Genomic DNA, 24,437 nt, shown 5'->3' with positions numbered 1-24,437 from the left:
GGCAGAGCCAGTTTTAATAGGGATTCAAATGGAATTGACGAGAGTTTCTTCTGCAACAATGGCCGTTCTGGCTTTCTTCCTGGTCCTGTTGCTCCCTGCCATCAACGCTCAGGGTCCTGCTCCTGCTCCTACAAGCGATGGTTCGTCTTCTCAACCCAAATCCATTTCTTTTCCAATCCTCTCTTGTTTTATTTTTCTCTGTTTTTTTAATCATGAAGGATAATGAATGATCCTTGGAATGGAGCTTCTTCTCCTGGCTCAGTAGGTGAAATTCTTAAGCTTAAATATGACTAGACTCTGGAGGAGTAAAGAAAGAAAACGATTGAATGAGCTTTTGTTAATAATCAATCATATACTGGGTGTTTTTGCAGGAATTGCCATAGACCAAGGAATAGCATATGTGTTGATGTTAGCTGCTCTGGTGCTCACCTATATCATGCACTGAGACTGAGCTCAATAAAGACGGAAAAGGGATGTAAACAGAACGATCTGGGTTTATTTCTTCTAATGGTTATATGATACATTGCTAATTTCTTGTTTTTATGGATTCTAGTTCTCAATTCTTTTTTCCTTCTTCCCTTTCTTTCCACCCATTTCCCATTTTTTTCTTGTTTCATTTCTTTGTTTTCACCACCTCCATTGTCAATCTGTAACCTTGTTTGAGAATTAATTGGAATTGATTTCTGGCTTGGTTGACGGATCTACCATGATTGTGAAACGAGAGTAATTAACTGGTTGATCCAGATCGTTCAAATTGTCAAAAACATCTGGCGGAAACTCTTCCAACAAAAAATTAAAGTGGTATTTGGTACCTTCCATGCGTTTCGGCCTGAAGCACGTACAATACTTTGTACATTAAATGCAAATTCAAGCATGCAACGCCGGAATGCCAAACATCGGTTCAGACTATTTAAGTTAAATGGATAGTAAAGTAAAATCCTAAGCAAAGGTGAACTAGAATTTACACCTTTTTTTTTTTATTTGTACATCAATGCAATTGTATTAGTGCAAATAAAATTGTAATGAAAACAAACAAAGCCTTAGGAAATATTAACAATTTCAACTGTTAATATAATAATATTCATCCTAACAAATATGACAAAATCCAACTGTAAATATCAAACCGAAAGAAATATGTAGTATATCAACCATTATAAACGTACAATACACAATTTTTTTTATCCGTGTGTGGATATTTTAAACCTGGATGGAAAATCACTATTTGGGTTGGAATTGAAAGGTTAATCCTAAGCTGAGTCAACAATTCTAGATCGAGGAATTGGCCCCTCAAGTCAATGATGGAAGAGGAAGTTCTGGTATCCTGTCTCACAAGCGCTCGAAATATAACTCATCCCTAATATTTAATAGTCATACTATTTATATAAAGAACTGCCACTTGGTTTTTTTTTTTTTTTTCGGGGGGGTTAGAAAGGATTTTAACAAAGAAAACAAACAAACAAATACAGAGAAAACAAGACAAAGACTAACAAAGCAAAGAAAACAACTACCAAAAACAAAGAAAGCATCAACCTAATAAACAAACTACTCAAGCCATTAGGAAGACAGAAAACTAAGCCATCCCCACACACCACAGTGCCAAGATGGGAGATCGACAAGGTGGATTCAATACCCAATAAGCATTTGGAAGGCAGCAAATGAGCAACTGAGTTTGCCTCCCTGCCAACATAAACTGGAACTTGCCATTGGAATTCATTAAACAATAAAATATAATCCAAAAGCAGCCAGACATCTGTAGAACAACCAAAAGATATCGTAACTAAAGGTTTTACTACTGACTACTGAGAGGGGGAGTCACATTCTATTATCAGCCTACTTGGGTCTCAGTCTTTGAGATTAATCGAACCCTCCCCCAAAAAGTAAAGGATGCGTTTGCAATTATTACTTAGAAGGTCTGGTCCAAATTTTATTTGGAATTGCCTAGGCCTAGCTGTCTGTCTACTTCTTTAGTGTCTACTATTACCCCTTCAAATGTAAGAGTGGTCTGGTGCCACTTTCCATGTGTACTAATTGAAAGGATGAAAGATCCATCATATGGATAGCTGAACCTTGTAGGTAGGTTGTGCGAAATTTCAAAAATTTATCTCTCTCTCTCATGTGGGAATAACATTCCCTGTTTTAAAAAACTGCATTTTCAGGGATCAATCTTGAATCCTAAACCAGACCAGATCTGAAACCAAAAGGTAGGAGAGGGAAATACCTAATACAAAGTAGTAGTAACTCCCAATGAAAGTGTTCACGCCCAAGGAGATCACCAAAGACTACTCCCACTGAAGATGACACAGTGTAGGGTGGAGCAGAATCAGCAGGGTGGTTCTTTTGCAAGAACTTGATTCTTTCACTAAGAATCTGATGGAGGGCGAGTGAGCACGACTTCAGATTAGTTTTTCTCCAAAAACCGATATCAATAACCTTTCTTGATCGCTCCTACAGGTAGAGATCGAACTGGCAATGGCGGCAGTAACAGGAGAAGGCAAGAGCAGAAGATGGCGTCAGTCCAACTGCAGTTGTCTTCTCTCTTGTATCAGTAATCTGATTGGTGAACTGGGGTTCGCCCTTCTCCTCTATTTATAACCTTAAAGAAATGTTCTCCTAATCCCATTAGAAGTTTTCTAATCCAAATCTTGTATTTGGATCTGGACTCTCTTTAAGAGATAAGGATAATCCCTTATCTTATCTACAGATAAAGATCAGTCCTCCTAATCTGATTAGGAGTTTCCTGATCCAAATCTCTATTTGGATCTGGACTCTCTGAGTGGATAGGGACAATCCCTTATCCTATCTGGTGATCTAAATCCCAGAACCACCCCTCTTTAATTAATCACATTAAACTAGTTCGAATTGGGCTTTAGGCCCATTAAGTCCATGTGCTCTCTTATCCTCCAAATTACTGCCCATTTGGGTATCCTTGTATGGCGTGGGACCCAAACATTGATCTATACATCAATCACATGAGTTCAGCCCAGCCTCTGTTACAAGGCTTGGCCGAATTCACTGTAGGAAATAGTGAACCCCTAAGTCCATCACCATGGGCTCTTAATGGGCCTAACATTTACACTAAATGGTCCCTAGGTCAAGCCACCTTATAAAAACCCAAGGACTGTGGGCAGATGCAAGATTAGCCCATCAAGTATTACCCTCAATGGTCTTACACTTAACCTCTCAGCCCATAATGATCAAACACTGCCCGACAAGAAAGGACCTCTCCCTCGGCTGCAAAGAATAGTGTTGCACTCTCTACTCACATGGATCTTGGGAATTAAAACATTTTGCAAACATTTTGAAACCATAATATATATATATATATGATATAATATAATATATATATATGTATATCTCTATATAAATATATTTTGCAAAACAAATTTCAATGGTTGAAATCGGCTGCCGGCAGCTTTGGTTTCCATCAGAGAGAGTGCATCCCCGATTATTCACTTTGTTCGACAAAGGGGTTGATTCTGTCACTATGATCACCCACTCAGATGAATTCTCGGACTGTCCCAACATACCCAGGTTTTGACCCCCTCTAAGGATCTCACTGATTGGCACATCAAAGACAACCCAATCCGACACCTAGTGCAGTATCATAATCGAGTCTAGGGGTCAAGTGTAACATTCCAGTTTTGCCCATCAATCTCCAAGGTCCAGGGCAATACTAGAATTCTGGTCCGATTCAAGGTTTCAAGAAAACTCACACTGCATGTATCTCAAGTCTCACCCTAACAGCTGAGACAAGCCACCCCAACCAACTTGGCGGCACATCAGTGTCAGCCTTGGCAGGGTAAATCTCCCTAGATCTATCCAACGGTTGTAAAGATTCTAAACTAACACGAGTCTCATATGTGTCCAATTTAAGGATATTACACAGAAACACATCATAATAACATAAATCAAATATATACTTTATTCATTTATATTAAATGTAATAAGGTACATCATTCTAATTGAAGATAAAGACATACACTCTCTAACACGAATGTCCTCTCTGAAACCATTCACCATTCAATTATGCAGTTGCTATGAAAATCCTTAAAAAGTGTTCGGAGGATATACAACACAAAATTCACTTTTGATACATCACAGATCACCCATGTAAAGATAAAGAGCCGTCAATGTGTCAGGTCCGGGCTGGATCATGATGGGCCCAGATCTATGCTGATAAGAAAGCACACCGACCCAGACCCAACCAAGACCCATAACGTCACCTGAAACCAACCCTATTTATTAATGGGGCTTGTTGGGGTCACTACTCGTGGTTATGCTTGACAGGCTTTTAGCTTGTCATACATTAATTTACCCGAATAACCTTTTCCAAAGTTCATTGGACTATGGTATAGCTTTTCTTTGTTGTTTGGGCTAGAAGAAGCCCAAGAAGGGAAATTCATTCATTAAGTTCCGTTCTCCAACAAAACAGAGGTGGAGCAATCCTCTTTTAAGCACAGACAAGCTACAATCAGGAGAGACTCTCCAAACACTTGAGCCGAAAGATGTAAAGCTAACTGTCTGTGCAACAGAGTGAGCCACTGCCACTCTACTAGCTTCACGTGATATATATGGGGTTCCCTGATCGCTGCCATACTCTAATTCAATAGAAATGGGAGCACTTATGATCCTTTTTTCAACAAATCGATGTCTTAGACAGGGAGATCCTCTCTCCCCATATTTGTTTATTATTAGAATACAGGTCCACTCAGCAATTATTAAAAAAAGAAGGGAGCATGAATGCAATTCATGAGTAAAACTGGCAAAGGAAGCAGAGCATGTTACTCACCTTCTCTTTGCAGATGACTGCCTCATTATGAGCAAAATGGATCCTCACTCTTTTCAGACTTTGAAGCTGGCTCTAGAGCAATTGTTAGGACAGAAGAAAAACTATGGCATATCAGGCACCCTCTTCTGTAGGAATACATATAGAACCCACCAGAAATTTTTGTGTAAAATCAAGGGAATGAAATATATGAGTTTCCAATGGAAGTACCTTGGTTCTTGGCCGGCAGAGAGCAAGATGTAAGAGTAGAAGCTACAAAGAGCTACAGAGAAGAGTGGATAACAAATTTGGCACGTGCCAGGTTAAGATTATCTAAGGCTGGAAGAACAACTATGATTAAGGGACTGTTTGGCCAGTCTTTTTTGAAAGACCTTCTGGAAGCTGACAGTCAAAAGACAGTGAGCTTTTGCATTAAGATCTTAACAGCCTAAAAGGCCATTTGGTTAATGTGTGTCTTTCTACATGTCTTTCCACACAGACAAATTGAAAGAAAAAAAAAAACCCGAAAAACTCCATTTGGAACTTCCCAAAAATCACCTAAAACAGGAAAAGATGAAGACACGACTAGATCTTTTCCCAACCAAATGGGAAAAGATGAAAACGCAAGTTTCTGGGCTTCTAAAAAGCCAACAGCCCGCTCGAAAAAACACACCAAACAGGGCCTAAGTCAATGTCCCATAGCATTCCTTCCTATGTGATATTAACAAATCTGATCCCAAGAAAAGTTACAGACAAGATGGAGCAAGCCCAGAAAAATTTTTGGTGGAAGGGTGATAAGCAGAAAAAATTTGGTTATAATATCTCTTGGCAAAAGCTTTGTAGGATGACCAATGAAGGTGATCTAGGATTTTGAACGATGCATGCTATGAATAAAGCTCTATTTTCAAAACAGATCTAGAAGTTGATAAGCGGCTGTAATGAGCTTTGGGCTCAGCTAATCAAAAGTAAATATCTAAAGGAGGACTGCTTTAGTTGGAGGAGGAGGGCTACAGATTCTTGGTGGTGGAAGCGTGTTTAAGCTTCAAAAGAAGGTGAGTAAAATTTTGTGTAGGATGGCAGGGGGAGGTAACCAGATTTTTGCTTTACAAGATCCATGGATCCCATGGACTTTGGACAATAAACCAAGGCTTAAGCCTGATGTCAGATTACGGATCCCTTATTGAAAATTAGGTTGCTGATCTCATTATAGATGAAGGGGAGTGGAATGTAGCTCTGTTGCATGATATATTCGAGGAAGCCAAAGTTGAAACTATTAAAAATATCCCCTTACTAACAGGTGGAAATATGGACAAAACGATGTGGAAAGAAAGATAGCAAGGGTGGTAATTTTTCTGTAAAATCTACTTATAGAACCTAGAGCAAACTTGTCTGAAATCTCAAGCACAACAATTAAATGGACACGGAAGCCAGACGATTTGGTCTCTACTCATTCCCCATAGGTGTCAACTGTCAACTATTTTACTGTAAGTATGTTTTAGGAGATGTAAGAACCAAAGATTTCATATGGAGTCTCACAATAGAGTCCGGACATGCTAATCACAAAATATTGCTTGTCATATTCATCCTACCGCACATCAAGAATATCAGTGGTATAAAGTACAAGAGATGTTTCCAATGTGTGGCTGACAATGTATTGTGGTCAGCAAATTCAAACTCCACAGAACAAGGGGTGATGTGTAATACACTTTTTGTAAGAATAAGCATAAAGCCCAATTGCACTTGTTTTTTCGAGTGCAGCTTCACGAAGGCATTTTGGTTACAAGCTCAAGTGGGCATTAACACAGATAAGCTGATCCAAAGCAATGAAGTAGATTGTCTTTTGAGTGGTGCGACAAGCACAATGAGGGAGATAAATACAATTACGTGTTTTATGGAAAGAATTGTTGCAATAATTAGAAGCATTTGGGATGTGAAGAATGCAATGCAGTTTAAAGGAGTGACACCAAACCTTTTGGATGTCTGTAGTCAAGGGGATGCTTACAATAGGCTGGATTTTAGTATCTTGAATGCTTGGACAGTACGAGTCTATATCAGAACTCAAACATGTGGTTCTACAATACCTCCAGTCCCTATAGTTGATAGCTCTTTCGACAGTAGCACACACAGTGTCCACTAGTCTTTTACTTGATTCTCACTTAAATAATCACTTGATTGCAGCTTGCAGGACAACCTTGTATAGCCAACACCCCTGCAGTAGCTGAAGCCCTAGCAATCATCCAAGGCTTAAATATCTTTGGGACTCTCAAGGGTTTTTCTGATGGTAAAAAAGGTTATTCTCAAAGTGAAAAGAACCTCAAGAAACATCATTTGGCATGAAGATGGCATGAACAGGCGCTTATTGACCATATTCTTGTTTTGATTTTCTATATTATTAGCGTATGTTAATATATCTGAAGTAGAACCAGCTCATGTAACGGCAAACAGAACCAGGTCTTTGAATTCTTTTGTTTCTTTTGCACCCCCCGAATCTCTGTTCAGGCAGTTGAGTTCTTGAAGAAAGAGGGTTATTTTGTATCCTTTATGTTTTCAGTGGTTCCTTTTTTTCTTTGCCCGAAAAAGAAATGGTTATAGCATTTGCCATCCCATACATCAGCTGAAAACCACTTGCTGAAATTTGCCTTCAATGATTAGTTCTACTTTAGTTAGAGGAGCTGAGTTTTGAAACACAGGGCCCAAGTACTAATCAATTCACTTATCAAAAATAAATAAATAAAAATAATCAACCCATTCTCTCCGGTCAAGGCACAGGCTGAAGAAAAATAGGTCAAGTCTACAATTTTAGACCATTTTATCAGATTATCTACATCAAATGACCTTACTCTAGATTATAGAACCTTGAACTTTTAATTGAAGAAAGTGAGCCAATAAAATTCTCCATTTGAATCCAAAACAACCCTAGATGGAAACTTAATATCACCCATCTCCAAGAAAAAAGAAAAAAAAAAAAGAAAGAGAATAGGAAAATAATAATCCACACTCCACAATTTAAGTATGCGCATTCATCTATATTGACGCCGTAGTGTAATTGATTTCAACGAGCGCCAGACATTAAATATAAACTTGCAAAAAAGATACTCGAATAAAGCAGCTAACTTCTTAAAAGATCCTAAATGATACATATTTTCGGAGGGTTGTTACTTTATGCCACCTATACAATATGTCTTCTTACCAGCGAATGCACACTGAGAAAAATGTAATATCTAGATGGATTATCAGCTCAAGCAATAATCGCCACAATATGGTACAACCAAACTTTACATGATCTCAGTTTACTCCATGAGCTGATAACTGCACAAGACAAAAGCAACACAAACAGCAGACAACACTTCAGTTAGTGCATACATGTTTCCATTTAGAAGATTTTAACTAAATTATCTTGAAACATTTTAATTTTTTTATCAAAACATTTTAAACATTGACAACAAAAAATGGCTGAATCTATCTGACCCCAGACTGTACCTTGTAAATAACCAACATTTCTAGGTGCACCTAGAATAAACAATTTCTGCATTTTATTAAGCGTTACTTTGCATTTTATGGCATTAATTCGCCATATAAAGGAGCTACATGCGTATGTTAAAGAAGGTGAAATGAGGACATATCAGGATTTGAAAAAACGAGCTAATTTGTAACTTACCTAACAACAGGAAATGACCCTATTTTGGAAATTAAAATGAAATGCTTTGGTTTCACTAATGCAGCCTAGTAAATAAGCCAATGGATAAACCACAAGATATGAAGCATGAACAAAATGAATTTGCCAAACTACTGCTTCCTAAGCCTTGTCCCAACTATATGAGGTCAGTTACACAAATCCTGTTTCACCATTCTGTTCTTTTCAGTGTCATATCCATTGTTAAATTAGGAGCACTAAAATCATTTCTTACTACAACCCCCCTTTAGGTCTCTGCCCCTAGCCCTTTTATCCCCTTCAACTTGCAACAGATTGCTTCGTTTTACAGGTGCTACAAATATTATGATAAGATACACAAATGCATATTATATAATATTTTATATTTAAGTGTATATATATACACATATGTAATATAATATAAAATGTTATTATATAATATGGAAAAACCTATAGTGCATCCACTACACAGTGCAGCAAAATATGTGATTGGTTGAACGTGCTGGTAAATACACTTTGTTAAATGTGAAAATACACTTTGTGAAACATGAACCAATGAAGTAAGCAGACTTTAGCATCATTGGTTGAAATCTGGATTTAACGTGCAGCCAATATTAGTGAATGCACCATAGTTGAACTCATAGTATTTATATTTTTAAGGTTGTAGGCCTAGAAGCCTGACCTGGGTCTAGGCCCAGGCTGTGCCCCTTATTATAGGTGCTAAGCGCAGCCTGGCCCAGCCAAGTTCATAATCACCCCTATTCCTAATCGATAAGAATCTCCGTTATAATTTTCAAAACAAAATCATAAGTTCTGTTCAGTAAACAAAAGCATGAACAAAAGGAAGAGATACCTGTTTAAAGAGCCATTTCTGCCTGCAATGCAGCGAGCTCATCTTCCTCAGCTGTGTTCTTCCGAGGGGCAGGGCGAGTTGGTTGCCTACCTGCTGGAACATGTACCGGAGCTGCAGGAGCAGTTGTAGCAGGTTGAAGAAGCTGCTCCTCCAGCTCTGCTCCCTCCAGTTCTTCTAATTCTGCTTCCAGTTCATCCTGTAATTTAAATGATTTACACTCAAGTGAATAAAAAGAACCAAGTGGGAGGAGGGGGGAAGCATTTGGAAAGAGGGCAATTACTTCATCAAAATCAGCTGCTGCACCAATAGGAGCTGACAAAGCTTCCTGTATCTGTTTCATGTTCTCAGTCTGCTCATTGATCTCATCCATTGTCTTGTCCACATCATCAATATTTCTGTGAAGATTTGGCAAAGTCTATTAGTTATAAACTTATAATAACAATCAGAAATCTGTTTGTTTACAAGTGGATGAGTGCAGAACTGCAGATTTGCTGCTGAAGCTTCAGCAGCAAAACAACAATGCTGAAACACCACCATTGGCTGAGACAGAATTTCTGGGGAATTTTGGTAACCATCATGTAAGAGTACATTGGCCCAAATGCCCTGAGATGCTGCTCCCTTGTGCTTCAGCACTGTCTTTTGCTACTGAAGCTTCAATCACAGATCCATGCTCATTGCTCAATGAGGATACTTGGTTTCTGCAATCTGTAAGTGATATTATTTTCTCATCCATGCGATGTGAAAGTTATTTATATATGAGAGGTAAAGATAATAATAAAAAATTGGGCAAGATCAAATGACAGAAATGCACCATCTCCCATCACCATATGCATTGCATACTTTTGGGACTTCACCGTAAAGATAAAGATAAAGATAAAGATAATCATAATCATAATCATAATAATAATAACAATAACAATAATAAAAATAATAATAACAACAACAACAACAACAACAACAATAACAATAATAATAATAATAATAATAATAATAATAATAATAATAATAATCATAATAACAACAACAATAACAATAATAATAATAATAATAATAATAATAATTTTCAGGTGGCGGATAAAAAGGGGGAAGGACTATGTGGAGAGGACTAAGGGCTGCAGTATGTTGGACACTTTGGGAAGAATGAAATTTCAGGATAGATCTGAGGGCTATCATACATATTAGGGTTGTACAGTGGCTGAAATCTTTGGAGCTATTCACAGATTACACAGTGGATGACATGTTGAGGAAGTGGGGTGAAATTGCATCAGTAATGAGAGTGTCTTGGACCCCTCCACCTGTTAGATTCTTGAAACTAAACTTTGATGGGTGTAGTAGGGGAAATCCAGGACAATCGGGGATTGGGGGTGTTTTTAGGGATGAGAATGGGGTCATTTCTGCCATGTTCTCAGGCCCAATTGGAGTGGGTGACTCCCTTAGAGCTGAGATCTTTGTAGTTATGGAACGAGTCTAGAAAGCTAAGGAGTTGAACATCAGGAAACTCATAATTGAAGGGGATTCAGAGGTGGTGATAGGATGGCTGAATAAAGATAACAATGGCTTATGGAAGTACAACAATGAGAGGAGGAAATTTAAGTGGCTGGTGCGGGAGATGGAAGTTAAGATATGTTGGGTTAAAAGATCGGCTAATTCCCTAGCTGATGGTTTAGCTAAACAAGGGGCAGAAAGGGATTCACTGTTTTGGGCTAAGCTGTAACTTTAGTGTTTTTTCCTTTTCTTTTCCTTTTCTTGAGGTCCTCTGTTGCTCTTGGAAGATAAGTATGTGTGTCTTCCTCTTGTAAATCTTCTACTGATGATTTAATGAAAGTGTTATTGATCAAAAAAAAAATAACAATAACAACAACAACAATAATAATAATAATAATAACAATAACAATGACAATAATCATAATAATAATAAAATGTCAACTGAATAGATCCTTTACAAGTTAGAGTAAATGGAAACAAGCACAACCAAGAATATAGAGAGACAAGGAATATTGAAAAAAAGGAACTTTTTCTAATAAAGGAAGATGCTTTATTCTGTGAATTTTCTCGGTGTTGTTCATCATTTTTCAGGGTATCAACACTACTGGACATAAAGCAAACACCTGGTAAAATCAAAGCAGCAGTTGTCTTGAGGAAACAGGCAGGTGCATTGTAATGTTTTATTGTTGAACAACATTTTCAAGAAGCTAATGACACATGGGTGAATAGTGCATCGGGTGGAGAAAGCTAAAGAGTTAGGGATCAACAGATTGATTATTGAAGGTGATTCCAAAATTATTGTGGACTGGCTGAAAAAGGGGGAAGGAGTAATATGGAAGTTAAAGAATGAATTCAGATGTTTCAAGCAGGTTTCTAAGGATATGATAATCCAAGTAAAGTGGATTAGAAGATCCGCAAACAGTGTGGCAGATGGGTTAGCTAAACATGGAATTCAGAGACAGTCCACGCTTTGGGCTGTTTTGTAAATATTGATAGTGGTTTTGGGCTTGATCTTTGCCCACAACTCCTTATTGTACTCCTTTTTATAATTAATAATAAATTTTTTCTTGTGTTTCTGATAAAAAAAATGACACATGGGTAAATATTTAAGTAATGAACTCAACACAGCAAGGCCTTATCTACCAAATATTTTGGGGCCAGCCATGCAATTACCGTTCCACAATTCCACCCATCAGATGCCATATATACTCTCCTAGGTCTCTTAAAACCCTCAACTTGTACAAGATCTTTTCATCTTAATGGTGTGGCAGACCTTCTTATATGCTTGTGACCAAACATCTTAATCAATTTTCCCTCAGAAACAATGCCTAATAGTTCCATAAAAATAATCTTATGAAATGTAAAGCTTTGAAAATTTTGGATACGATATTTATCAAAAAAATTGGACACGATGCATATTGAAGCATGGAATTCATTTTTTAGTTGTTAATAAACAAAATTTTATTGATTCTATAAATAAAATGTGTGAAGCATGAAATTTATGTTCCTTGCACTCTGTTCTATGATTGTTATTTTTCAGCTCCAAACAGCAGCTAAATGCCTAGCCAAATATATAGGAACATTCTGGTGATAAGGGCACTGAGGTCCAATAAGAATAGATAAACAATCCAGAAGCATAATACATGCGACACTAAAAACAGTTGCAATTGAAGTAGAGATGGGAGATTAGACTAGTAAGTTGGACCAGTTAATTTGCAGGTTCGCTTGGCTAAGAGTGTGAACTGTGCTGAAGCACCACTCTCCCAAGGTTGTTTTGTTTTTTGTTCATGATTTGATTGTGGATTTCCTACTCTTATTTGCCTTGTTGGTGAGGCTCTGTTTTTGGTCTTTCCATACCTCTCTAAAGGGGATAGTGATTGTGTATCTCTTTCATATATCTATTAGTAAAACCTTTTTCTCCCAATTAATGTATCAGTGATGACCAGAAAAATAGCAGGAACAAGAACTTGAAGATGGGATGGGAGTTAATTAACTCAATGCATGGTACAGGAAGTATAGTGCACTTACGTCGCTTTCTGCATAGCCTTCATTGCAGATGCTCCAGTTCTCAATGCATCAACTGTCTCAGTTGTAGCTTTTGCACCTTCTAACATTATCATCTGAAATGTCAATACCAAATGACACAATTCAGAAAATTTCACATCAGATAACATACAAGGAAGTCACTAAAATCTTCTTGAAACAAGTATAAAACTTTATCTAATGTTATCAACGCACCTGATCATGAATCCGCAATTGGAAATTCCCAAGCTGCTCAATTTGTTGTTCATATAGTTTTTTCCTCTTCAAGCATTGTATTGCCGCTACATTACAAAAGCGAAGTAGAAAATCAACCAGGGAACATCAAAATTAGCAGGAGCAGGTTACTTTACAGCATATTTTGGAGTTTGTTAGTGTTAGTGGTGTTAGTGAAGGGGTATTTTGGTCTTTGCACTTGTTGAGAATGTTGATGTGTACTGTTATGTTAGTTCGAGTGCCTCTTACTTAAATAAGGGCACTTAAGTCTTTTCCAATAAGTTAATAATATAATAACAGGTCTGGCCGAATCTAGGGATAACTTTTTCTCTAATTCGAACCAGACCTTCTCTCTTTTCTCTCTTCTTCTTTCCTCTCCTACTTCTACTTCTTGCTGTTCACTTTACTTTACTTTACAGTCAACGAACAAGACAGAATTCTAGGGCAGGTCGAACTTCAACATGGTATCAGAGCCACATTGAACAAATCAGACTTGCTAGAATTCTGTCTTCTGCGCATTCGAACTAGGGTTTCTCTTTGGTTTCTCAGCTGTGAGTTGGAGACTAGGAAAAGGGCTGAAAAGGAGTGATCGCCCTCTTCCCTTGGAGGTTCCTATGCCTCCGATTGTGTCATTGGTGATTTGGTTGCTGTGGTTTCTAAACCCTAATTAGGGCTGGTACGTGTGGTGCAGTGGTGTCTCAGTCCTTCGTGTGGTTGGCCTTCAGGCGATGAGGTAAAGTTTTTCTTTATGCATATTTTCTGTTATGGAATACATGGGAGGTGTAGTACAGTTCGTAAGATGGGTTTTCAGATTGCAGTATGCTAGGGTTTATTCTGGTTTGTGTGTGATTCGAAGGGCAATAGTGTCTACTTAATGGTGAAACTTCCGGTAGCTGTGGATTAGGGTTTGTGGTGTTACAAGTGTGGTTTTTCAGCATTTAATATTGCTGAAAGCAGGGTGCAGATTTCGGTGAGTAGGGTTTGTGGTGTTGCAGTTATCAGCATTTATTACTATTGAAATCAGTGTGCAGATTTCGGTGAAGTGTGCAGTGTGTAGTGCTCAGAATTCAGTGATAAGGGAGTTCGGCAATGGCAGATAACAATGATAGTAAACCTAGTGTCATGATATCTACTGACTACCTGAATGTCCAAATGACCTCCATTAAACTGAATGGAGAGAACTATGTCCCTTGGGCCAAGTCTGTAGAGGTTTTTCTAAAGGCGAAGAAGAAAGTGAAGCACATAAGAGAGGAGAACCCCCCACTAATTCTCAGGAGTATGAAGACTGGGAACAGAAAGATGCACAGATCATCACATGGTTGTGGAACAGTATGGAACCCAGAATCAGTGTGAACTTCATGTTTCTTGACACAGCCAAAGAGGTGTGGGATCATGCTAAGAAACTGTATTCAGGTCAGGATAATACCACTAGGGTATATCAACTGTATCAGGAATACTTCAATCTGCAACAGGGAAATCAGAGCCTTGAGGAGTACTATGCCAGTGTGAGAAATATCCGTAATGAGTTAAACGTCTATCATCCTCTCACTTCTGATGTCAAAGTTCAACAGCAACGGCGAGAGCAGCTTGATGTGACACGGTTTCTAGTGGGGCTGAAGTCTGAGTATGAACCAGTACGAGCCCAGATACTAGGGGGATCTGCTCTTCCATCTTTAGAGGTGTTTGCTCGTCTTCGAAGGGCTTCCATTGGATCTATGGATTCTAATGTCTCAGATAAATCAGCATTTGCAGTATCGAGAGGTCGAGGTGGCAGAAGTGGGGCTCGAGGAGCCCAGCCTGGCAGGAGTGGTAGTGGTGGACCTACACATACACTTGGTGGTGGTCGTACTGGAGGCAGAGATTCAGGGGGAGCTCGTGGTAGAGGACGTGGCTCGGGTCCACGGAAGTGTACTCATTGTGGTTTGAATGGACATACTATTAACTACTGCTATGACTTACATGGTCCTCCCTCGACGTGAGCCAACCATGCCATGACTAGTGACACCAGTTTCAGCTCTAGACAGGAGAACCGGTCAGCTGACCCGATGCCTTCTACTCCCTCAGATGGTCCAGGCAAGGAGATGGTGAGTGTTCCTCGGGATGAGTATGAAAGGTTTGTTCAATCCAAGTCGCAGCAGAACACAGCTACCTTTGCACACTCAGGTATGGCTTGTTTGGCATCCACACCCAACCCCTGGATTATTGACTCTGGAGCCTCCGATCACATGACGGGAACTCCAGGTGTGTTTTCATCTCTCACCCATTGCTCAACATCACAATCTGTTACCCTTGCTAATGGCTCCACATCATCTATCTGTGGTGTTGGTAATGTTGACCTAGACCCTGTATCCCTATCCTCTGTTTTATTTGTACCTAAGCTTCCATTTAATCTTATGTCTGTTAGTAAGCTGACCAAGTCCCTTAAGTGCTCCATCACATTTTACCCCTCTATGTGTGTTTTTCAGGATCTCAAGACGGGGATGAAGATTGGTGGAGGGCATGAAGCCGGTGGACTGTATTATCTTGATGGTGGTGGAAGAACGTCAACGGCCCTTCAGTCATCCATTTCTCCTCTCCAGTGGCATTGTAGATTTGGTCATCCTTCGCTGAAAGTGTTGCAGTCCTTAGTCCCTTCATTGAGTCAACTTTCTGTTTTAGATTGTGAGTCATGTCAATTTGGGAAACACCATCGTGTTCCCTTTCGTTCTAGGGTCGATAACCATGTGTCGAGTCTTTTTTCTTTAATTCATTCAGATGTTTGGGGTCCTTATAAAGTGATGTCATATAATGGATACAGATATTTTGTTATTTTTGTTGATGACTGTTCAAGAATGACGTGGCTCTATTTAATGAAAGAAAGAAGTGAATCATTTGCCATCTTCCAGAAATTTTATGCTGAGATCCGCAATCAATTTGGCGTTCACATCAAAATTTTCCGTTTTGATAATGGTTGTGAATATTTGTCTTCATCTTTTCAAGAATACTTGGACCAACATGGCATTATACACCAAACTTCTTGTGCCTATACTCCGCAACAAAATGGGGTTGCTGAGAGAAGAACCGACATCTTGTAGAAACGGCACGCTCCCTCATGCACTACATGAATGTTCCCAAAACCTTTTGGAGCGATGCAATGCTCACCTCTTGTTTCTTAATTAATCGGATGCCCACGTCTATTCTTGATGGTCGTTCTCCTTTTAGTGTCTTATTCCCCAACATGTCTCCGTTTCCGCTTCCTCCTTGGGTATTTGGGTGTGTCTGCTTCGTTCATAATTTGGGTCCCGGGACTAACAAGTTAGATGCACGTTCCCTGAAGTGTATCTTCCTTGGCTATTCCCGAACTCAGAAAGGGTACAAGTGTTATCATCCCAGTTCTCGTCGTTCCTTGGTATGTGCTGATGTTACATTCTTCGAGTCTACTCCGTTCTTCGTGGGGTCCGGTGATGCTGCTTCCTCCACATCACCACCTCCTCTTCCTCTTCCTGTGGCTGATCCACCTCCTCTGGTTCCAGTCATGCTTACGTCCTTGCCTCCGGTGCCACCGTCTATTGACCGTCCACCCATCCGTCACGTGTATACACATCGCCCGCGTGTACCGGCTGCAGCTCCTCCGGCTTCATCACTGTCGACAGCTCCAGCTCCAGCTCCGACACCAGCTTCCGACCTAGATCTTCCTATTGCCTTCCGGAAAGGTAAACATACCTGCACCCTTCACCCTATTTCCAATTTTGTTTCACTTACTCGCCTCTCCGCCTCCCATCGCCAGTTCATCTCTTTGTTATCCTCCGTGGTTGTTCCTAAGGATGTCCAGGAAGCCCTTACCTCTCCAGAGTGGTGTCGTGCTATGGAAGAAGAGCTCTCTGCTCTGCATCATAATCACACTTGGGACCTCACCGCTCTTCCTCCTGGGAAGCAGGCTGTCGGTTGTAAGTGGGTGTATAGTGTTAAGTACTTACCAGATGGTCGTGTTGAGTGCCTGAAGGCGCGGCTGGTTGCCAAAGGGTACTCCCAAACCTATGGCATTGACTACACAGAGACATTATCCCCGGTTGCTAAGATAGGGTCAGTTCGTGTCGTCATCTCCCTTGCAGCTATGTATGATTGGCCTCTACATCAGCTAGATATCAAAAATGCCTTTTTGCATGGTGATTTGCTCGAGGAGATCTACATGGAGCAATCACCAGGGTTTGTTGCTCAGGGGGAGGATGGTAAGGTATGCAGACTTAAGAAAGCTATATATAGACTTAAACAGTCCCCTCGAGCATGGTTTGGTAGGTTCAGTGAGGTGGTCAAGAAGTTTGGTATGAAACAGTGCCAAGTTGATCATTCTGTCTTCAATCTTGACTCTTCGGCAGGCAAAATAATATTGGTGGTGTATGTGGATGATATCGTTGTGACTGGGAATGATAAAATGGGCATTGACAGATTGAAGGCATTCCTACAGGAACACTTTCAGACAAAGGACCTTGGCAAGTTGAAATACTTTTTGGGCATAGAGGTAAAAAGATCTAAGCATGCCATTAATTTGTGTCAGAGGAAATATGTGTGCTTGATTTACTGGAAGAAGCAGGGTTGTTGGGTACTAAACCGACTGAGACACCTATGGAAACAAATACGAGGCTGAGCAGTGATATAGGTGAAGTATTTGAAGACCCTGGCAGATACCGACGACTTGTAGGCAAACTAAACTATCTAACCATTACTCGGCCAGATATTTCATTTGTGGTTAGTGTGGTGAGTCAGTTCATGCAGAAACCTTTGGTCCCACATTGGAATGCAGTGCTAAGGATTGTGAGGTATCTAAAAGGAGCTCCTGGTCGTGGTTTGCTGTACAAGAGTGGTGGAAAACTAGCAGTAGAAGGGTACACTGATGCTGATTGGGCAAGTTCTATGTCTGATAGACGATCTACCACAGGCTATTGCACCTTTCTGGGGGGTAACCTGGTAACGTGGAAAAGTAAGAAGCAAACAGTTGTGGCAAGAAGCAGTGCAGAAGCAGAATATAGGGCCATGGCACATACTGCTTGTGAATTTGTGTGGCTAAGGAACCTTCTACAGGAGATAGGATATGACATCAGTACTCCAATGAAGCTCTATTGTGACAATCAGGCAGCGGTTCATATCTCTTCCAATCCGGTGTTTCATGAAAGAACCAAGCACATCGAAGTTGACTGTCATTTTGTGAGAGAGAAGGTGCTGAATGGAGTGATAGAAACTGCATATGTTAGTACGGTAAACCAGTGGGCAGACTTGTTTACAAAAGGTTTGAGTCGGGGGAGAGTGGACTACATATGTAACAAGTTGGGATTATATGATATATACTCACCAGCTTGAAGGGGAGTGTTAGTGGTGTTAGTGAAGGGGTATTTTGGTCTTTGCACTTGTTGAGAATGTTGATGTGTACTGTTATGTAAGTTCGAGTGCCTCTTACTTAAATAAGGGCACTTAAGTCTTTTCCAATAAGTTAATAATATAATAACAGGTCTGGCCGAATCTAGGGATAACTTTTTCTCTAATTCGAACCAGACCTTCTCTCTTCTTCTTTCCTCTCCTACTTCTACCTCTTGCTGTTCACTTTACTTTACTTTACAGTCAACGAACAAGACAGAATTCTAGGACAGGTCGAACTTCAACAGTTAGGAACTTGCCTAACTCAAGGCTCTTCGAGGGGCCAACCTCCTGAATTCTTGGAAGAAGAGAGAGGAAAAAGAGAGAGAGAGAGAGAGAGAGAGAGGGAGGGAGGGAGGGAGAGAGAGTTTAATGCTGAAAGAATCAATGCCCTATTCCTTTTCTGCTCTACTACTTATAGTTTTACAATCTTGATTGTCTTTCTGTTACAGTTGTTACAAGTGGATGGTTAGTTGTGCTGACGTGGCCTCCTCTTGTAAAACTGATTAACTGCCTTCTGTTGGTCTGTTCCAGCAGTCTTGACAGAGTTCAGAATCCAAACTAGCCAAAAAGAGCAGTTCCAGAGCTGTGGATGGCTGCTGCTATCTAACTTATTTATTGCATCTAGGGAACATTAAATACCAATATCAAGGTAATAGATAAACTGTATGCAGTTAACAAAAATATATGCAGAAATACATGTCCATCAAAAATCAGGGTAGTATATAAACAGTATACATCAAATGATTGAGGTAACCAAAGAAAGAATTTTTCTTAAAAGATAGCACACTTACCCCTTTTGTTCTTTGCTCTAGTAAATTCCTTGGCCTTTTCAACCTCTGAAGCAGCCTTTTTAAGAAGGACGTTCTCCTTTTTTTCAAGCATTTCAAGTGTCTAAAATGAACATTAAGTAGCAAGTTAGGCTTAAATATAGCATCAACAGTAACAAACACTATATTGTTATGATATCATACAAAGTATTGAGAGTATAGAATAAAAAAATGACTGCTTTTAATATCAGTATGTGAACAATACAAAGATTAGAGATTCTTCTAGTACATAAAGCACATATAGATACTCTCAATACTTTGAGAGATCAAGCATAGCTAAAAATTATATGCAACTCATAAGCATAAAAAATTACATGGCCAGAACATTTGAAACTATAATGGTTTATTTGTTTCTAGAAAACTTCTCCTTGAATAAAAGATTGGCTGGATTTGGATCTTCAGAGAATTGCTTGCCTCCAACAAAATAGGGGCTGGCTGATGTGTTGGATCAGAATATTAGGGTATCTGTCCTATGTGTTTGTGTGTGATCAGCAAGAAAATTTAAAATTTAAATTAATATGTGAAACAGAAATTACAGCAGAGTGGTTATCCAACCACCCATAGACATAGTAGGAAGAGGAGGAAGAGAAGAGAGGGAAGAAGGGAAGAAAGGAGTGCCCTCCATGCTAGGGCTGCAAATGGATTGGATTTAATACAATCCGGATTTGAATCCCATTCATTTATGTCAAATTCAAACATCCATTTAGTGGTAACCAGATTGAATTGGATTTGAAACATTGTCCGTTTAGTGGTAATCAGATTGAATTGGATTTGAAACATTGTTCGTTTAGTGGTAATCAGACCAGGCTGGACAGACTGTGAAAACTGGGAACTAGTAGGTATTCTGGTTTTTTAGAACCCTGACTTTTCAAATTTCTAAATAGTGGATGACCCATTGGAAACCAATGTAAAATGTTGAAAACCATCCAGGTTTCAACAACCCAGCCAGTTTTGAATGGCATGCATGGATTATTGATTTATCATAAATTATAAAATGTTAATAACAAGATTTGAACGTTGATCCAACATGCTTTTTGTGTTTGTTTTTGTCTCTTTAATATTTATATTGATCAAATATGTATATATTTTTGAATTGGATGTGAGTTAAAAGACTTGAACCTCGGTCACTTGCATTAGTAACCAAGAATCAAACCATTTAACCACTACATAAACATGTGACATTATACATAATATTTTATATATTGTTTATATGACTTACAGGTCACTGGGTGGACCTAGCAGTCAGAACATTTGACCCATAGCCCAGAAGTCATTCCAGTTTTGTGTCCAATCCAAGTATTACAACGTTGCTTTTTGGTATTAAAAATATTTAGAACTAAGTTGGATTTGGGATTTATCTAAATTTATTTTCTTATTTATAATATATTTTTATCTTATATTTACTTTTATAAGTTTATGTTAATTTTCTATAGATTTACTTTTTTGAGAAAAGGTAACAATTGTATTCAGAAAAGAAAAAAAAGGTGTACATCGAGGATGCACAAAAAATAGGGCTTTGATACCAAAAAGGCCAAAAGCCACTTGAGACAAAGGTAAGCTATTTGCACTATACAAAGGTTTCTCTGTAATCCAGATTTCTAAGGAATCAGACATTTGGTTCAACTCTCCTGGAATCCATCTATAACAGCAGCCAAGGCAAGCAGATAGATCTCTAGTTTCATGAAGAAGTTGGCCAGCCTCCAAGGGCCAGTTCCAAAATTATTAGCCCAGCCAATCACATTCCTATGATCCCCCTCCACTAGCAGAGAAGCAGCAGCTTGGGCCTTGGGTAACTTTAGCAAATATGAGGCACTCAAGAAGGGCCCGAACTTTGCTTCAGAAGCACCCTTGCAGTAACAGGACTGCTAAAAACCCAAGTCAGATTACCATCTGATCTAAAGATGAACCCCCGCCCCATTCCAATTCCAGCTTTGATATCATCAGTATTTCTCAAACTGCAAAATTAAGGCAGTAAGAGGTCTTGGATCAAGGTAGATGTTGGGCTGAAGAACCAATAAGGAAGAGTTTAGGACTTTGGCAAGATTTCTATGAAGATAACCATAACTAATGCCATAGAAGCTCTTTACTGGTCAGCATCCAAGAAATTTTCAATGTAAGAATATGCCTTCTAAGGCCTCCCAAGGAGGTGCATTTGTTTTCAAATATTCTTCTATTGTGTTCTCCCCAAATGCCTCACATCACCGCATGGACGATAACTTTCCAGTAAATCCTTCCTCTTTTCCCCATTTTGTTTCCCTTCCATTGATTAATAAAGTCACAAGAGGGAAGCCAAATCTTTCTATTCAGAAAAGAGGAAAAGTGGATCCAGCAATCAAGCAAAGGAAGAAGGATTTGGATGTGAAGGACCAGATTATCTTATCAGGAATAGAAGGTAAAAGAAAGGCATCATTAATAGTGAAGAGAAAACAGATTTACTAATATTTTAATAAAATCGAATTTGGATTGGATATCTGAATATATAAACAAATCTAATTTGAATCTCTGTTTTGAATATACATTGGATATTGAATCAAATTCAGATATCTCGAATTCTTATCAGATTGGATTTCAATAATTACAACCTTTACACCACCCACTCTACAAACATGGCCAATCTCAGAGATCATTGGCTTTCTCTCTCTAATCTCTTATGTTTCTCTTTTGTTTTTAATGGTTTTGACATATTTAGATTTTATATAATAACATATGTATAATACAAATTAAATTTAAAAGGCTTGATCAGTCTAAACCATGAACAGTTTGAAGGACACCAATTTGACCAGTTGGGTCAAAAGTTTTTTGACCAATTCAACAGGTTATTCAAATTTACCACTTTACCAGGTTTAGGGTAAGATGCACCAGCCATCGTCTCCAGGTGACAGGTCAACCAGTCTGACCATCCAGGTCAATGACGGATTGACGGGTTACAAGCATAGTTTTCAATCACATATAACTTCTCCTAGATAAAAGATTGCAACATCTAAAACAATGCACCTATAACTTTTTCTTTTATCAGTAGTGAGATCCAAAAAACTCATTAATAACAAGAATAACACAAATAAATGGGTGTGACAGCCCAATGTCCTAGTGAAGTGACAGAGAATATCACTTTTTTTGGTAAAAAAGTTGAAGAGAGATATGAGAAAGCATGTCAACAGATTAAGCTGATAGAGATAGAATGAAGCATTGATACACCTTTTTTATTTCCAATGTTCGCTTATGCAGAAGCAAAGATGAATACAGACAAAGTATTATGCTGGCATGCAGCACAAATAAGAAAAAATATCTAAAGATGCTGCCAATCAAATAATAATCAGTGAAATATGTTATCTTATGAAAGTAATTGTGTAGTTCAATTCCTCATGACTGTCCAGAAAAGGGAGGCTAGAATGGATATAATGCTAGTTTCCAAAATCTATAGGTGGAAATAAAAGGGGGGAAGAAATATAAGGTGATTCTTCATTTGTTATAACTAGAGATCTGTTTGAGCAACAACTTCCATATTAAGACAAGGGCTTACAAACATAATTTGCTGCTACATCATGCTGAGACAACAAAAAGTAGGACTAGTAATTCTTTTTTATCAGTAACAAGAACAGTTTTATTGATTAACCAGTACAAGTAAAAGAAATACAGACCATGGCACCAATAAATGGACCCAACCTCAGTCTTCCAAGAAGACCATCCAAATGCTATAAATTGATGAAAAAAATGCATAGAATTACCAGCCCCCCCCCCCACCCAAAAAAAAAAAAAAACAATTCCACTTTATTCACCCCTCTCTAAACTTTTGACTAATTCATCAACAGAGGAAAGTTGTGAACATATATATAAAGTAAAAGGTTATGCATACAGAAAGTGAACAAGAAGTTATAAACAGTTCCCATTTTATTTTGTTAGTTGCCCCAAGTGAACAAAACGCATTATGTGCTGGCCAATTTCACCTCTGCTACAGAATATGAGAGTTCATTATGTGTCTTTCCTCTTCCTTTTGGAATATGGCAAGTGGCAACAGACAAGGTATTTGTGATCATCTTCAAAAAAATCGATTGAGAATCCCCAAATTTTCTCTCTCTTTAGTTGATTTCTCCTTAAAATGTGCGTCAATACATGTATGAAATAAGAAATACGCCAATCAACTTTCTATGATCTGTATGGTATAAAAAAGGAATTTGACTTTTTTCCATCTTCTTGTAATTTTTTCTCTAATCAATATCGTCTGAGGCGAATGTGAAACGAATGATAGGTTTTCCGAAGGGCCATCTGGATGATAAAGGCCTTATTTTCTAGAGGACATTCGAACTTAAACTTGATTGCACTGGAGTGGAATTCTTTCTGAAAAGACAAGATGAACCCCAAAAAATCAATTCCTCCTAACCTAATCTTACAAACTTCTGATTATTAAGAGAATTTAAGTTTTTGTAGGATAGAAAAGATAAACTGATGATTCATTGGACTGGTTGTCACTGAATAACAAATCTCACGAATTAATAGGAAAAATACAATGGATCGAAACAAACTAGGAAAAAAAAAAACTAATAGTAGATAAAAAGATAAAGGGAACAAGCAAAGAGATTGTTAAAAAAAACAAAATATCAGAAGCCGTTAGAACATCATACCTCGTTCAGCTTGTCTAACGTTTCAAGGGCATTGGTTTCCTGTTTGGGTTTGCCGAAAAGCCTGGTAAACATGATTGATCCCCTGCGTCGAAACTCACCACTCTGTTGGAAATAAAAAGAAACCGAATGGAATTATTCGAAACCCTAAGACGAACTGCACAGACCTTTCCGATCGATCTGTCAGGAAGAAAAGAAAAGTCCTCTCTTTAACAATAAAGCAGGGTATCGAACAAATACCGACCTGTAATTGTAAATCGAAATTGACAGTAGGGTTTGAGAAACAGCGATAGCGAAGTCCAATCGAGGTCGCTTTGACTAAGAGAGGAGAAGCGAGAGAGGGGGATGAAGGTCAATCTACAGAAGAGACCTTCTGCGTAGAAATCAGTAAGAAGCAAAACCAAAATAAGATAAAATGAGGGCGAAAAAAACAACTAAAATAAGAAGTGATCGATCAGTCGATTGGGAGTCTGTCCGTCGAAGGTCGAAGCTTGTAATCATAAATTTGCTGCGGTTTCCTGCTTCGATTTGGTGGTGATGGAAAAGCAGGTGCCTTGCGTTTTCCCGGAAAAAACCCGTTAATGTGAACAAT

The 24,437-nt window shown here is 38.7% G+C and overlaps 1 protein-coding gene and 1 long non-coding RNA gene across 2 annotated transcripts; one reads left to right on the top strand and one right to left on the bottom strand.

The window, feature by feature from the left end:
- The first annotated feature begins 1 nt into the window (after position 1).
- LOC148790577 (uncharacterized) lies at positions 2 to 704 on the top strand. Its single transcript, XR_016077243.1, has 3 exons — positions 2 to 140; positions 219 to 265; positions 372 to 704. It is a non-coding gene; the product is annotated as an uncharacterized LOC148790577 (long non-coding RNA).
- A 6,907-nt stretch (positions 705 to 7,611) lies between these two features.
- On the bottom strand, positions 7,612 to 24,437 carry LOC104604451 (vacuolar protein sorting-associated protein 32 homolog 1-like). Its single transcript, XM_010268785.3, has 8 exons — positions 24,090 to 24,437; positions 23,849 to 23,950; positions 19,194 to 19,293; positions 12,994 to 13,079; positions 12,784 to 12,875; positions 9,551 to 9,665; positions 9,271 to 9,466; positions 7,612 to 8,074 (listed from the first exon to the last, which is right to left on the bottom strand). Exons 2-7 carry the CDS (start codon positions 23,918 to 23,920, stop codon positions 9,275 to 9,277), a joined length of 657 nt encoding a protein of 218 aa, XP_010267087.1. The 5' UTR covers positions 23,921 to 23,950; positions 24,090 to 24,437; the 3' UTR covers positions 7,612 to 8,074; positions 9,271 to 9,274.

This window comes from Nelumbo nucifera, chromosome 6 (assembly GCF_055504915.1).
Source record: "Nelumbo nucifera cultivar China Antique chromosome 6, China Antique-T2T, whole genome shotgun sequence".
Lineage (NCBI taxonomy): Eukaryota > Viridiplantae > Streptophyta > Magnoliopsida > Proteales > Nelumbonaceae > Nelumbo > Nelumbo nucifera.
Note: the sequence above shows the minus strand (reverse complement) of the source record. Positions and strands in the feature narration are given on the sequence as shown.

Coding starts and splice junctions, on each gene's coding strand:
- LOC104604451 (XM_010268785.3), bottom strand. CDS start 23,920: ATGTTTACCAGGCTTTTCGGCAAACCCAAACAGGAAACCAATGCCCTT. Junction 9,666..12,783: donor AAGGCTATGCAGAAAGCGAC/GTAAGTGCACTA, acceptor AAATCTTCACAG/AAATATTGATGATGTGGACA. Junction 9,467..9,550: donor CAGCAGCTGATTTTGATGAA/GTAATTGCCCTC, acceptor TTTAAATTACAG/GATGAACTGGAAGCAGAATT.